A 14,507-nucleotide genomic window follows, 5' to 3' on the forward strand; every position below is an offset into this window, starting at 1 on the left:
AATGACTAAGGAACAAAGAGGTTCCCACATCTTGGGTAAAATGACCAGGAAAAAAAAAAAAAAGCAGTACAGTAAGAGCAAAAAATCTGGTGAGACTGCAGAAGAGAAATGAAGGAATCAGTGTTGCAAAATTGAAGAGAACACAGGTCACTTCGTTCCAAATTCCCCATGAGAAAAACCCCCATCCAGAGGGGAGAAAGAGTCCCTTGGACCTGAACTTGGACACAGTCCATTCAGCAAAAAAACATTTGTGGATTACACCAAGTAGCACCTCCTCCTGGGAGAGGGATCCAACACCTGTCAAGACACATTCCTGCTAAACAAAAACACACCGGGGGAGGATTTTAAAATTCTTCTTTATTAAAAAAAAAAAAGCATTTTTCTGTGTTTTTAAAACTTCTCCAATACATAAAACTTTTTTCCCGCCACTGAGCACTTCTTTCTTGCCTCCTTCATTCCTACTCCTGGTAGTCTGTCCACAAGAGCCAGACTAAGAGACCTTTCGACTATTGGGATCTGGGAGCTGGAGGGGTGGAGGGCAGGAAGGAAGGTGGTTACTGGTCAAAAGGAGAAGTTCATTTGCACAAAAATATAAACTGTGGAAGATGAGACCAGCACATACACGTATGGATCGATCTACAATCCATATAAAAAAAAATAGACCCAAACTGTCATTTTACATTTGTCATATTATACAAAATAATATATATTTTTAAACAACACCCGTCCACGTGCTCTCTCTCTCTCTCTCTCTCTCTCTCTCTCTCTCACACACACACACACACACACACACACACACACACACACACACGATGCAAGTGGCCCCTCTGTGCTTCTTTTTGCAGGGACAAGGGTGTCAGTAGGCAAAGATGACATGGTAGGTAACCTGATGGCCATTGTCCCAGGCGTAGAGGAGGCGATCCTTGGGGTTGTAGTCTATCTGGGTAGTGTAGGAATACTCATTCTCAAACAGCAGCCTGGGGATGATCTGTGTGTTGGTGTGGGTGTCGAAAGCATAGGAGATGTTGGCATTCCGCTGGTTATAGCTGTCCACAGCGTACAGCACCCCACAGATGACAAAGCAGTTGCCATAGAAATTCCTCCGCAGCCCTGTGCGCCATGTGGTCTCCTTCTGTGTGCTCAGGTCCACAGCATTGAGCTTGCTCAGGACAATGACCTCCTGGCTGAAGCCCTCGTCATCCAGGGCTGGGTAGATGAGCCACAGGCCATTCTCGTCCACAGCAAAGTCCACGTCTGAGTGGCCCTGCCACCGCCAGGGGGTGGCCTCCTCATAGGCCACATCATGGAGCATGGCCCAAGCAGCCACATAGCGCTGTTTCAGATCGTACTTGATGATGTTGCGGGTGAAGGCCCGGTTGTAGTAGAAGGAGCCATTGTACACCACATGGCCCGTGCCGATCCAGCTGTATGGGAGCTTGTAGGAATTGCTCCAGCGACCTGTGGGTAGCAAGAAGGCGGAGGCTTCAGGGCAGTATTGCAGAGGGACAGGGCAACTTCTGTGATGGGACAAGTTATCAACTAGGGGTCTTTAGACCTGGGTTGGTATCTTGGGTCTGCCCCTTTCTAGTGTTGTACAGAAAGCTGCTTAAATATCCTGTACATTATCTCATCTGATGATCATCCTCATCTGTCATGTGGAAAGAGCAAATTCCCCTTGCCTTACTGGATTATATCAAGAATCCAGGGTGCTTAACATATTTCAGTGAGATTTGTAAACTCTCAAGGACAATAGGAAAGGGAAATTATTTCGCTACTATTTCCTGGACTAGACTCAAGGTCATCCTGTGTTACAGAAGCTAGGAAGGAGCAGCTGAGCTGAGAGAAGAGAGACAGTAGAGCTTGTGAGGCAGTGTGGGAGAGCACCTCCCAGGACAGGCCCTTCCGCCATCAGAAGATGTCACCATTCTCATTGAAAGAGGTTTGGCTGTGATTAAAACAGAGGACTATGAAGCAAGGAAGAGGTACCTGAGTTGGACCCATCGCATGTACCTTGTTTGAAGTTTTCCAGGTTCCGGAACTCTATCAGGGTATTGCCGTAGTAATAGTTGGTGACATAAATCCGCTCGTCCTTGGCCAGGGGGTCCTTCATCCAAGCTCCTTCATTCCGCCCATATGTGTTCTGAGTGGTCGGCCCCGTGATTGTGGACAGGGTGTCTTTGCACCTTCCTGGTGGATAAGAGGTGGATGGAAGTGTTGGGACCATCTAATAATGCCCCACCCCAGAAGTCTTGGTTGGCTCTTCCACCCAGATCTAAATTCCTTGGCAGCCTTTAACAGCCCTGTATGACCTAACCCTAGACATCTGCTGCTATTCCCCTTATCTATCCTACACTCTCCTACAAAACCATCCACTCTCCCCATCCTGGGCCACTATCATGCCACCAGGCTTTGCTCCTATTGTTTTCTCAATTTTTGATCCTATTCCTCAAGGACCTAATATCCAAAGTCCTTTTCTGGCTCTACACCCTCCTCTGAAAAGCCTTTCTATCCTTCTATTCCATGCTGCTCCCACAGAGCCACACATGTGTCTTTCTCTGTGGTTCAGGGGATCAAACAGGGTGCTCTACTACTGAGCTACATCTCCAGCCATTTTTATTTTTTATTTTGATATAGGATCTTGCAAGTTGCCCAGGCTGGCCTTGAAATTGTGATCCTTCTGCCTCAGCCTCCTGAGTCACTGGGATTTCAACAGTGTACCACCATGTCCAGCATGAAGGTACCTGTCTGACAGGATGTGCCATCTTGATCTCCACAATGCCTGTGCATCTCTCTCCTCCCACAACACCCACCCCAACCCGAGTGTAAGCACCAAGGGAGCAGGGGCTGTGGTCTTTCCTTTTGTATTCTTGGTACCCAGAACACACAGCACCTGTCACTTCACAGACACCAGTGGATGAGCTGATACTTGAGTGAGTGCACCACAGTGACTCAGTAACAGCATCACATGTTAACACAGTAACACTGTTACTGCATCACATGAGAAATGTGAGAAGAGGAGAGGAATCTGCTGGGTGTAACCAGGAACACTGGAACAAGGAACATCAGCTCTTTAAGTTGCCAAGCTGCCCGGGACCAGTCCCCACACGTGGGTATTCACTTTCCTGAGGCTCACCCACCAGATCCTAGAGCATTATCCCCAATCCATGTCTGTCACTCTGGCAGCAGGATGCCAGGGCCCCTTGCTTGGGAATTGGAGGGGAAGAGCACCAAGTCCCCACACAAAGTGCTTACTGTGGATGTAGGAACCTCCTGTGTTCAATCCCCAGTATCTCACACACATATACACATGTGTGTGCGAGACACACACACACACACACACACACACACACACACACAGTTCAAGTCTGCCTTAATGAAACAGGAACTCAGCAATATCCTTCTTAATGACTCTTTAGAGTGGCTTAGTATCCAGGATAGACTTTAAAAAGTCACTAAAACTATACTGGGTTCCAGACCAACTTGACAGCCTACGATGCTTAATATGTAATACTAGTTTTTAACATATCCTTGAATGAGACTGAAGTCCCACATGAGATTAAGGGCATGTTGATCTTTCCATACCCACACAAGTGAGCAATGGAGGAGATAGCACAAGAGGGCAGCAGGAGAAGCAGATGAATGCTCAAAGCTTCCTCAGCCCCTTCTAACAGCGGGGACCAGCAAGACTATGGGCCATCAAGACTGGAAGACCAGAAGAACAACAGTGAGGAGAGTGATTGGTTCTTTTGCTAATTGATGTATTTGGCAACGCTGGGGATTAAATCCAGAGCTTTCTACACGCTAGACAAATGCTCTACCACTAAACCACATCCCTAGACCTTTCTATTTTTTATTTTGAGACAGGTTCTCACTAAGTTGTTCAGCCTGGACTCTAACTCACAATCCTCCTGCCTCAGCCTCTGGTGTCACTGAGATTATGGGTGTGTGTCACTGCACCCAGCAATTAATCGGTTCTTGACACTCACCTGGGATAAAAGTACCACAGGCCTATAGTTTGAATTCGGGGTTCTCTAGAGTCCAAGCCACCCCATTTCCAAATTGCTCCAATCTGTTCATCCAAAAGTGAGGTGAGGAAGGAGCCCAAGGCATCCAGCTGGCAGGATGGGGGCAGACAGCTGTGCCCTTGGCACAGGGCCCAGGGCAGCCAGGGGGTAGAAATGAGATGAACATTGTTTTCCAGGCAGGCCCCACAGCAGGGTGCACTTGGCAGGGTTTAGCAGCTTAGTGTGGGGTTTATTGAGTCCTACTCTGACAGAGAGAGGAGAGGTTCAGTCTCCACAAGACAAACAACAGAACCTACCGGCCAATGCCTCATCCCCCCACAACTGAGCTCATCTGTTCAAGACAATAAAACAGAAGTCTCTGGCCGAGCCCTGCCTGTGGCGCCTGATGGAAAAATATCTCATTCTCTGGCGCTAAGTGAGGCCCTGGCTGCCCGTGGAGACGCTGTGCTCCCTGCACTGAGGTAAGCCCTTGCATGCCGTTGCCAGGAAGGGCACTTTCATGTGCCCCTTCCTGGCAGAGTCCAGTAAAACATGGATTCCCTGTCTCAGAGGTGCCTGCCAGCCATGTCCCAAAGCCCCACAAACAGCTATGTGAGGTGAGGTATTTCTGTTGGGGTGGCCACAGCCATGCTACCTCTCTGACCAGACAAAGAAAATGTTAATGGGCCTGGAAAGCATGTTTTGTTGTTGTTGTTGTTGTTGTTTGTTTTGTTTTTTAATGTCCTGAACCACTCTGGGCATCCCCTCAAATCCCTTCAAGATCCTGTCTCAGAATGAGGCTCTCCCTCTTTTTTGGGGGGGGCGGGGAGGGGGAAGAGAGTATTTGGAATTGAACTCAGATGTTTTACTGAGTTACATCTCCAGCCCTTTTTTATTTTTTATTTTGAGCAGGTTCAGGGTCTCCCTAAGTTGCCCAGGCTGGCCCCAAACTTGTGATCCTCCTGATTCCTGAGATTACAGGTGTGCACCATTGCACCTGGCTAGCACCAAGACTCTCATGGGCTCATGTGGAGCTATAGATGTGCCCAGGCTTGGAGTCAATGGCCTGGCTTTTGTCTTAGCCCTGCCACTAACTCCAAAGTTGGTGTTGCCTCCAAAACGTTACAGAGATTTAACCTTTTCAGCAGTGAATCGAGTATAATATGTGCTCTGCCTACTTTACCAGAGTGCTTGGAGAATCTGTCTTGATAAAGGTATGGCAGGCTGAGTGATGTCCCCCTAGATATGGCTATAATCCCTGGAACCTGTGAATGTGACCTTAGATGGCCTTAGATGGCAAAAGGAACTTTGTAGCTATAACTAAGTTATGAATCTTGAAAAGATTAGCTTGGATATGTAAACGCCATCACAGGATCCTTCTAACAGAGTCACAGGGATATTTGACAACCAAAAGGGAGAGGGCAATGTGATAAGTGGAAGCAAAGATTGGAGTTTTGTGGCCACAAGCCAAGGATGGCTGGCAGCCATCAGAAGCTGGAAAGGACAAGGAACGAATTCTCCCCTGGAGCCTCTGGAAGGAAACAGCCCTTTGACACCAGGATTTTAGCTCTATAAAACTAATTTTGGACTTCTGGCCTCCAGATCTGTTAGAGAATAAATTTCTGTTGTTTTTCAGCCGCTAAACTTGTTATAATTCAGAGGCCCAGGAAACTAATACAAATGGAGTCAACTTCTGGGGTTCAGGGAGGCAACCTGATTTCTGAAGGAAGAGGTTACAGCCTCATAGTTCTAATACCTGGGAGCATAGAACACACTTCCACATGCTTTGAACTACAGCAAACACCAGCCAGCACTTGGGGTGGACGAGCCCAGGCAAGAATGACAGCACTGATGCAGCTTCAGAGGATTTGAAGACAGAATCCAGGGAGGAGGTCAGGCACATCACCATTCTGTGAGAGGCTGGGGCAGTGCAGAAGCTCCTACTCTTGGTAAGAGATTGTCAGCCTTGGAAAGAAGACAACTGTATGTTGACGCCTTTTCAAGGTTAATGTCAGAAACATGGGAAGCAGTTCAAAGGAATTTCAGAGAAAGGATGGTGCTGTCTTGTGACTCATCTTAGGTTTCCCAAAGCAGAGCTGCCAAAGAAGATGGTGATGGTGATGGATAACGTTGACCACAAACTTTCTGTGTATTAACTCGCTTATCCATCAATAGTCCTGTGAAGCAGCTGGCCCTACTTCAAATGTTACCAAAGTCTGAGATGAAGAAACCCTCCCTTCAGCATAAAAACCCACTTGAATCTCAGCATCCTAAAAAAAGTACACCAACAAACGAGACCCATTCCTCCCCTCCCTGCCCCCAGCTGTGAGCCCCCCTGGCCAGCCTCTCTGCAGGGTATTCCCCTTGTCACTCATGATACCTGCACGCTCCTCAGCTCAATTAGACTATTGCCCTGTACACCTGGCACTGTCCCTCAGGGAAGCTCTCTAATCCTCTGGTTCTTGTCAAGCCTCTCTTCAGGTCAGAGGCTGCCTCCAGGCCCCTTACCCAGCCCAAGGGTTATCTCCCCACCCCACCATTAGTCTTCCATACCCCACTCTCTCCTGGGGCCACCCATTTCCCTGACCATCCCATCTCCAGCTCTTGGGCTGGCTCTGCCCACCTTCCAGATGTTATTCCTTCAATCTCCAAGTTCCACTGCCAGCCTCCTCTCCTCTCAGCCCTGTGCCCTCATTGGCTAAGCTCAGTTCTTATTGATGACTCTCAGACCAGGTCTTGTTTCTGAGCATCAGACATCCAATGGCCTACCCTGTTTTCCCCAGGTGTCCTCCTGGTTCTTCAAACTTAATGCATTACAGTGGGAATCAACTTGCTTCAGTTCGTAGCTTGCTCTGCCTGTGTGTCCTGTCCTAGAAAGGCCCGGTATGCTACACACTAGCCAAGCCAGAAGTGTAGGTCATTCTGATGTCCCCTTCTTCTCCACCCACATCCCTAGTGGTCAGTGAGTGGCACCCTTTCTCTCTCCTCTTCGCTTCTTGGCCTTTCCCCTCCACCTCTGGGACTTAGTTGGGGCCTCATTGACTTTGGCCTGGCTCACTCCATTTATACTAGTTGATCTCTAGCTCATCTCTGCCTTCTTCTGACATATTCTACCCATAATCCCTGAGCTGCTGCTCTGGTGGACATTTGCTTAAACCTTTAATAACTCACCATTTCCAACCAATCTGTGAAGTCCAAGGTCCCTACCCTAGCATATCAGCCCCTCTGGCATTGCCATTCTTACTTCCTGCCATCTGCCTCTATTCAGAGATCTCAAACTCAGCTGCCTCCAGGGTCCAGGCAGAACTGAGCCAATTAGAGCGTGAGACCAACCTGCAGCAATAGACAAAGGAGAACTGGAAGAGCAGCTGTCCCAAAAGCATTCAAATTTAAGACGGTAAAAGTACGTTATGGGGTAAATTTGATCCTCAGATTACCAGCTTAAAGTAAATCTCTTGCCCATTCCTACTTGCATGTATCAGCATTGGGGCAGGGAGGTGGGTTTGAGCCCAGGGCACTCTAACCATAAGCTACATCCCCAGCCCTTTTTATTTTTTTGAGACAGGGTCTTATTAAGTTGCTGAAGCTGGCCTCAAACTTGAGATCCTCCTGTCTCAGCATCCTCAGTCACTTGGATTACAGGTGTGCACTACTAAGTTCAGCTAAAATCATGTTTCTCTGTTGGTCCATACCCAAGTCTGGGTATGGCCTCTAGGGCAGAATGTTTCTTGGTATCCTGACACACAATTGCCAGTGCTCATTATAACAACTGATCAAATCTGCACATTGTTTCCATGCTCAGACCCCTCCCTACCACTTTTAGAATGAAATCCTAACTTCTTATGCCCCCTCATCCTCTGGCCCTGGTTCCCTATCCAGGAATCTCACCCTTCTCCCTGTCATCCCAGGCTGTGAGCATATACCTGGCTGCCTTCACTTTGCCCTGCCCACCCATGACTCCCATGGTTACCTCTGCCTCAGGTTCCTCTCTGTCCTGTGAGCTGGGTAAGTAAATTCATGGCTACCCTTGGAGAGGGAACCTGAGAGCATGCATTGGCCACTTGCTTTCTGCCCCTTTAGCCATCTGTGGCCTTTCCCATGCAGTTAGCTCCTCTATGGAAGGGATCATGTCTCACTCCCTCTGGATCTTTCTAGCCTGGCCTGGCATGGGCAGAAGACATTACGAGTAGACTCCTTATCCTTGTCCAGAGGCTTAGACTTTGATCCATATTCATTTATAAAGAATAGCCCCACTTTCTATTTTTTTTTTTTTTTGAGGTATTGGGAATTGAACTCAGGTATGCTCCACCACTGAGCTACATTCCCAGCCTTTTTATTTTTTATTTTGAGACAGAGTCTCCCTAGGTTGCTGAGGCTGGATTTGAACTTGTAATCCTCCTGACTTTGCCTACCAAGTTGCTGGAATTACAGGCATGTGTTACCATGCCTGGCTCTCGTCTTACTTCTAGGGTTCGTACCCCTGTGTTCTAAGATGACTGAAGCTTCCAGAAGTTTGAGGGGTGAGACTAGGGGAGCCTTCAGGGTGCCTGTGGATTCAGAAGGGACCTGCCTGTCAAGGACTTAAAGAAACTGATTAGGAAAAAGCCTGGGCAGACTCCACAGTTGGAGTCTTTGGAAGGCACTTTCCCTAGTCCACATCAGCATCCCCTCTCCAGCTGCCACGGAGCAGCTTCCATGACCCGAGGCCAGCAGGCCTGGCCATCTCACACTGCAGCCAGAGTGGCCGGCCAAGGCTTGGGAATTGTTAAGGCTATGTGCTTTGTGGGGGAGACATTCTTTACAGATCATGATTTTTCCTAGATGCAAATATGAGACAGGCTCTTGCCTGTATTGTCCTAAGATGACTATCCTCTTTGTCTGCTCCTTCCCACTCCCTGCTCCCTGTCCAAACCAGTTCCTTCTAAAAAACACATCAGGAATCATCTTCGATGAGGCCTAGGACGTGCAAAGTCACGGCCACATGGCTCAACTGTTCTATTCCTCTGCAGCAGCTGAAGCAATCCACTCCAAGCCACGCTGTGAGCAGGGCACCACCTCCAAGGTCATCCCTCCTTCCCACAGCCCTGGCTCCTGTCACTGACAGCATCTTTCTTCTCCCTGTTCTTGAGCAATGCTACCACCAAAGGCTTATCTGCTCAGCCAAGAATAATTTCTTATTTCCTTATGCTTGACATTCTTCTAAAATCTTACAACTCTTCTGAGGATAATGGTAGGCATTTTACAACATCACAAAATCAGGTTTGGAAACCCTGGGATAAGACGTGCCTTTTAAAAGCAGCCCAGTTTAAAACCACATCTTAAGCAGCTCAAAAATCAAAATTGCCATCAAACAGCTTTCCCCCAGCAGGAAGTCAGTGGCCTGTGTCTGTTTCAGCCAAATGATATAGTGATACTAGGGACTGAACCCAGAGGTGCCCTACCACTGAGTTACATACCCAGACCTTATTTTTTAATTTTGAGACAGCATATCACTATGTTTCCCAAGCCAGCCTCAAACTTGTGATCCTCCTGCTTCAGCCTCTAGAGTCACTGCAATTATAGGCATGTGTCACCATGCCTGGGTCACATCCAAGTTTTTTCTGAGTAAACACAGAGGCAAAACCCCCAGCTATTCTGGGAAACACTGCTGGCTAATGAGCCTAAAATCCTCTCCGCCTGACAGTTATTCTAGTTAAAAGAGAATATGTGTCCCTAGTCCCCAGCTCCCAAGTAAATAGCTGCCTAAGATAAGGGTTTTTCTTTGGGGGTATCAGCATCCCCATCAGGAGGGGGCAGAGTCTTAAGAACCCCAGAAAGGTACAAGTCAGAATTCACACTGGAAAAGCCCACTGGTGACAAAACCTAGAAAAAACAGACAGGGAAAGGGTGGAAGCTGGGAGCCAGGATGGAGGCTGGTTATTGAGATAATGGGGAATGCCTCTCCTGGCTAGTGCATCTCCAAAGGAAGAGGCTCCCAGGCTCAAACCCATGGCTTGAGAACAGACAGGTGTGTGAGTCCCACCTGTAGCCTGTCCATACCATGAGTGTCCAGTCTACGTGTGGAGGGGCCATGAGAGCAGATTTCTAAATACCAGCAGGAACTGCCCTCCTACCCAAGGTTGATAGAAAGCTCAAGAGTAGAGGTACCAGTGCCCAGCAGAGCTCACTCCATGGCAAAGTAGGGGTGGTGTGCTAGACTAAAGGACCGTGGTTCCAGAAGCTTGAAATCCAGGCTGCCTAGAGCCTGTGTAGAAGTAGGAGCCTCTGTTCAGACCCCAAGGCATTCTGCAGAAATTAAGCGGCACCCAGAGCAACAAAACTTATCCATGCAGTGGAGAATCAGCCTTCTGCTCTCATTAGCCGCTCCTACCATGGAAGGAAAATTAAAAACAAACAAACAAACAAAAAAACACTCTCTCCTGCTCCCACTCCAGCCTCTATGGCCCAGAACTGCTTTCTTGCTCAGTGTTCTCCAGGCCAGCATTTATGAGGGTTTGCCCCGGGGTCTATTCTTAATGGCCGTGTCCTTGTTTCTGCCAGTACTTTGGGATTTTTACCCAATAAGAATCCCTTCTATATCAGGGTGTGGTAAACTTTAGCAGAACACCAGGATAATGATGTAAGTGATGGTTCTGAACAAAAGGCAGGGATGTAAACAGGGTTACACAATGGCAGGGACCAGGCCATCCCAGGGGCGTGTCTCCCGGTGGGTGCTCCTTCCACTACGTTGGGTCTACAAGAAGCTGACATCTTCACATCTTATTCTGAAGACAGGTTGGGAACAAGGCTGCCAAGTAAACGGAAATTGGGGAGAAGGAAAACAGATGTATAAGGCAAACTGTGTATTTTCAACAAGTTTGGTGTGTGTGTGTGTGTGTGTGTGTGTGTGTGTGTGAGAGAGAGAGAGAGAGAGAGAGAGAGAGAGAGAGAGAGAGAGACACTGTGAATTGAACCCAGGGTGAATCCCTGGCCTTATTCTGAGACAGGATTTGTTAAATTGCCCAGGCTAGCCTTGACCTTGAAATCTTCCTGCCTCAGCCTCCTGAGTCCCTGGAATTATAGATGTACTCCACTGCACCCTGCTCCACAAGTATTTGGACAACATTATTATCCGTTAGCAGTTTTTAGTGATTCTCAATGGTGACTTAATAAATAATTGGTTTAGGTCTTTTTGGAAGACATATGTGTAACTGCTCCATTTTCCTTCTCCTACCTCACTCTCCTGTTTCACTGTTTTCATAGTCGTCTTGTAGCCATGGAACTTCCATGCTTCTGGAACACACCTAGCTCCTTTAGACCTAATATCAGAAGACTTCCCTTTTTTGCATCAAAAGCTTCTACTCATCCTTCAAAACCCAGTTCAAATAATGTCTCCTTTAGAAACATTCCCTGGTCTTCCTAGCAGCCAGACCAATAAGTGTCTCCTATTTCATTTTTTCATTTCTCCTGTTTCTCTGTTATAGCGTTTGTCACATGATACCACAATGTTTCCATGTTCTCAAGGGATAGGGTTCATAGGATTTTGCACTAGGGCCCATCGTACTGATCATTCTCTTGCTCCCACTCTGCTATGATTCTGGGACCTGCCCTCAGTAACAACCCTTTGCTATTTCATAATGAGGCCTGATAAAATTACTATAGATGCCAGGTGTGGTGGTACACTGTAATCCCAGTGACTCAGGAGGCCAGCCTGGATAATTTAGTGAGACCTTGTCGCAAAATAAAAAATAAAAAGGACTAGGGATGTAACTCAGAGGTAAAGAACCCCTTGGTTCATCTTTAGTCCCAAATAAATAAAATAAAGTAAAATTACTGTAGAAAACTTTACTCACTAATTGCACATACTTTAATACTCATCACAAAGTCTACTTGATAAATGTCTATAAAACTGACAAATAAAGACGAGATATTGTCTGTATTCATTTATACATATATTTTGGAAAGGAGATTCTGAACTTGTCACTGGAACATTTTAAATTCATAAACCCTGGATGTTAAAATTAATTATTTGCCAAAGACATAATTCCACTTCCCTTTTGGATTTGTTTTTGCAAATCTGGTGATCTGTTTTTTTGTTTGTTTGTTTTTTTGATTATTTATTTGGGGTACAAGGGTTGACACAGGGGTTCTTTACCATTGAACTACACCCCTAACACCCCACTTGCCTTTCTTTTTTTTTAAATTTTATTCGTTGTCGGTGGCCCTTTATTTATTTCTTTATGTCGTGCTGAGAATTGAACCCAGTGCTTCACACATGCTAGGCAAGCGCTCTACCACTGAGCCACAACTCCAGCCCCCCCACTTGCCTTTCTTTATGAAGATCTTTGACCATCTGGCTTCTTACTCTTCTTTCAACCTATTTCCATGCTTAGTCTTTTCCCTGAACTGTCCTGGAGATTAAGGCCAGATAGGAGGAACTCACCTATGATGTTCCGAATGTCATCTTCTTCTTCAGGGCTCAGGGTGGGGCTGGCTAGGGTTGCGCCCTGCCCAGCAGTTACATCTTTCTCCAGGAAGTTTGTCCTGACTGTAGTGGGAAGCCCTGGGACTTTGTGCATCCCTTCCACAAACATGTCTCCCGGAGCCATTGCCAGAGAAGCCGAGACTGGAGGCTGCTGGGTGGCTGTGTGGGCCACAGTGGTGGGTGGCACCTGAGTAGGAGGTAGCTCCCCCATGTGGTCTGGAAACACTGAGGTGGCCTGGAGAGTGGTTGAGAGTTGTTCAGAGGAGGCCTGGAGAGTGGGCTCCGTGAGGCCAGATGCTGAGGTCGAGGCCTGTGGCAGTGCTGAGAACAGGGGTGCGGTCTGGGTGCTCAGGTCAGTTGTCACAACAGCAGCATGACTGGTAGCTGCCGGTCTCCGGGTGGCACTGGCCAGTAGGTCATCGTGTCTCAGGAGTTGATCTTCAATCAGCAAATCCACGCCACTGTCACCACTGAAAAGTTCATCTTCTACGGAACAGATATAAGGTCAATTTGGTCCCTGGAGTAAGAAACAACCTGGCCAAAAGCAAGTGAAACCCACCAGTTTAGGGACTCCTTTTCTCAACATGGTGGCTTGGTTGGAGATGGACCCTAGCTGGGATTTTAGACGAAGGTGATAAGGGACACTGTATTTCCTGGAGAGTATTTCTGAACAGACTGCAGCTAAACTCCACCCAGAACTCAGGGGTCCCCTGGTGGAGGCTATGAACCCTGATAACCAGCAGGACATTATTTATCCAGTTCCATTCATCCAACAAGTGTTTAAAGGGCACATCCAACAACACTGAGCAAGATAAAGACCCTTGACCTCGGAGGCTTCTGCTGTCTAGTAGTGGAGACACTAAATCAATGGATCGATTGCAGTTTAGAGGTGCTGTGAGGGGGAGTAGGGTAAGGTGGCTCAAGTACACTGGGAATGAACCTGCAGTTATGAATACAGTGGTCAGATGGGGCTCACTGAGATGAAGGGATGAGCACAGTTCTGGAGAAGAAGGAGATAGCCTGGCCAAGCATTCCAGGGGGGAAAAACAGTAGTGCAAAGATCCTGAGGGTAGAACATGCCTGCGGAAGTGCAGGAGCAGCAAGATAGACAGAGAATGAGGCAGAAGGGGTGGATGGGAGACTAACAGGACAGCAAGGTCAGAGGGAATCAGGAGCCAGGTCACATGGGGGACCCCAGTCTGATTGTGTATTTTTGGTACTGGGGATTGAACTCAGGGGGGTTCTACCGCTGATGACATCACCAGTCCTTTATCTTTTCTCTTTTGAGACAGGGTCTTGTTAAGTTTCCCAGGCTGGCCTCCAACTCGCAGTCCTCCCACCTTAGTCTCTTGAGCAGCTGGGATTACAGGTACATGCTGCCACATCCGGCCTGGACTTTCATTTTTATTGTAAGTAAAACAGAATAGGCTGAAGGGTTTTAAGCAGAAACAAAACATGGGAGGGCAAAGATTTCTTAGAGAGGCTACAAAGACTGCAAAAAAGATAATTAGTAAATCGGACTTCATGGACTCTTCAGAAGCACCATTTAAGGAACTGAAAAAGCAGGGCTGAGGGCACACAGGTCAGTGGTCAATTACTTGCCTGGCCTGCAGGCATTTGGCCCAGGGTTTGCTCCCCATCACTGGGAAAAAAGAAAGAAAAGGAAAGAGGAACTGAAAATGCAAGCCAGGTGGGAGCAAATATTTGCAATACATAACAATGACAAAGGATCTGAATCCAGAATATGTTAAAGAGCTCCCCCAAATCAATAACGACACCAACAAGAATAAAAAGACCAAAACACAGTTCAGAATGAGCCAAATGACTGCCAGCTACTGAGAATAAACTGGATGAAAGAAAAGACCAAAGGAGGGAGCATACCCAGGAGGCCGCTGCATAGACCAGGTAGTGGAAGGAGCTTGTCTGGGGAGAGGAAAAGAATGGAGGCCTTTGGGGGACTCCAGGAAAAGGAATAGAAAGGAGACAAGAGAAGGACGGGAGGAGGCAGGAGACCAGGAAGAGCACAGGCAAAGGAAGTG

At 47.5% G+C, this 14,507-nt stretch overlaps 1 protein-coding gene across 6 annotated transcripts in view; it reads right to left on the bottom strand.

The window, feature by feature from the left end:
- Positions 1 to 339: 339 nt before the first annotated feature.
- OLFML2B (olfactomedin like 2B) overlaps positions 340 to 14,507 on the bottom strand; it is a 42,324-nt gene continuing 28,156 nt past the window's right edge. For 3 of the 6 annotated variants that reach the window (XM_081307610.1, XM_081307609.1, XM_081307612.1), the window contains exons 6-8: positions 12,427 to 12,954; positions 2,011 to 2,187; positions 340 to 1,458 (exon numbers count right to left, since the gene is read on the bottom strand). In XM_081307610.1, coding sequence (XP_081163736.1) covers positions 857 to 1,458; positions 2,011 to 2,187; positions 12,427 to 12,954 — 1,307 coding nt within the window. In that variant the 3' untranslated portion in view covers positions 340 to 856. Of the gene's footprint in view, positions 1,459 to 2,006; positions 2,188 to 12,426; positions 12,955 to 14,507 lie in introns of all 6 variants that reach the window. The other 3 variants (XM_081307613.1, XM_081307614.1, XM_081307611.1) reach the window with 2 other exon arrangements.

This window comes from Spermophilus citellus (genome assembly GCF_964194105.1).
Source record: "Spermophilus citellus genome assembly, chromosome: 9".
In the NCBI taxonomy this organism is placed as follows: domain Eukaryota; kingdom Metazoa; phylum Chordata; class Mammalia; order Rodentia; family Sciuridae; genus Spermophilus; species Spermophilus citellus.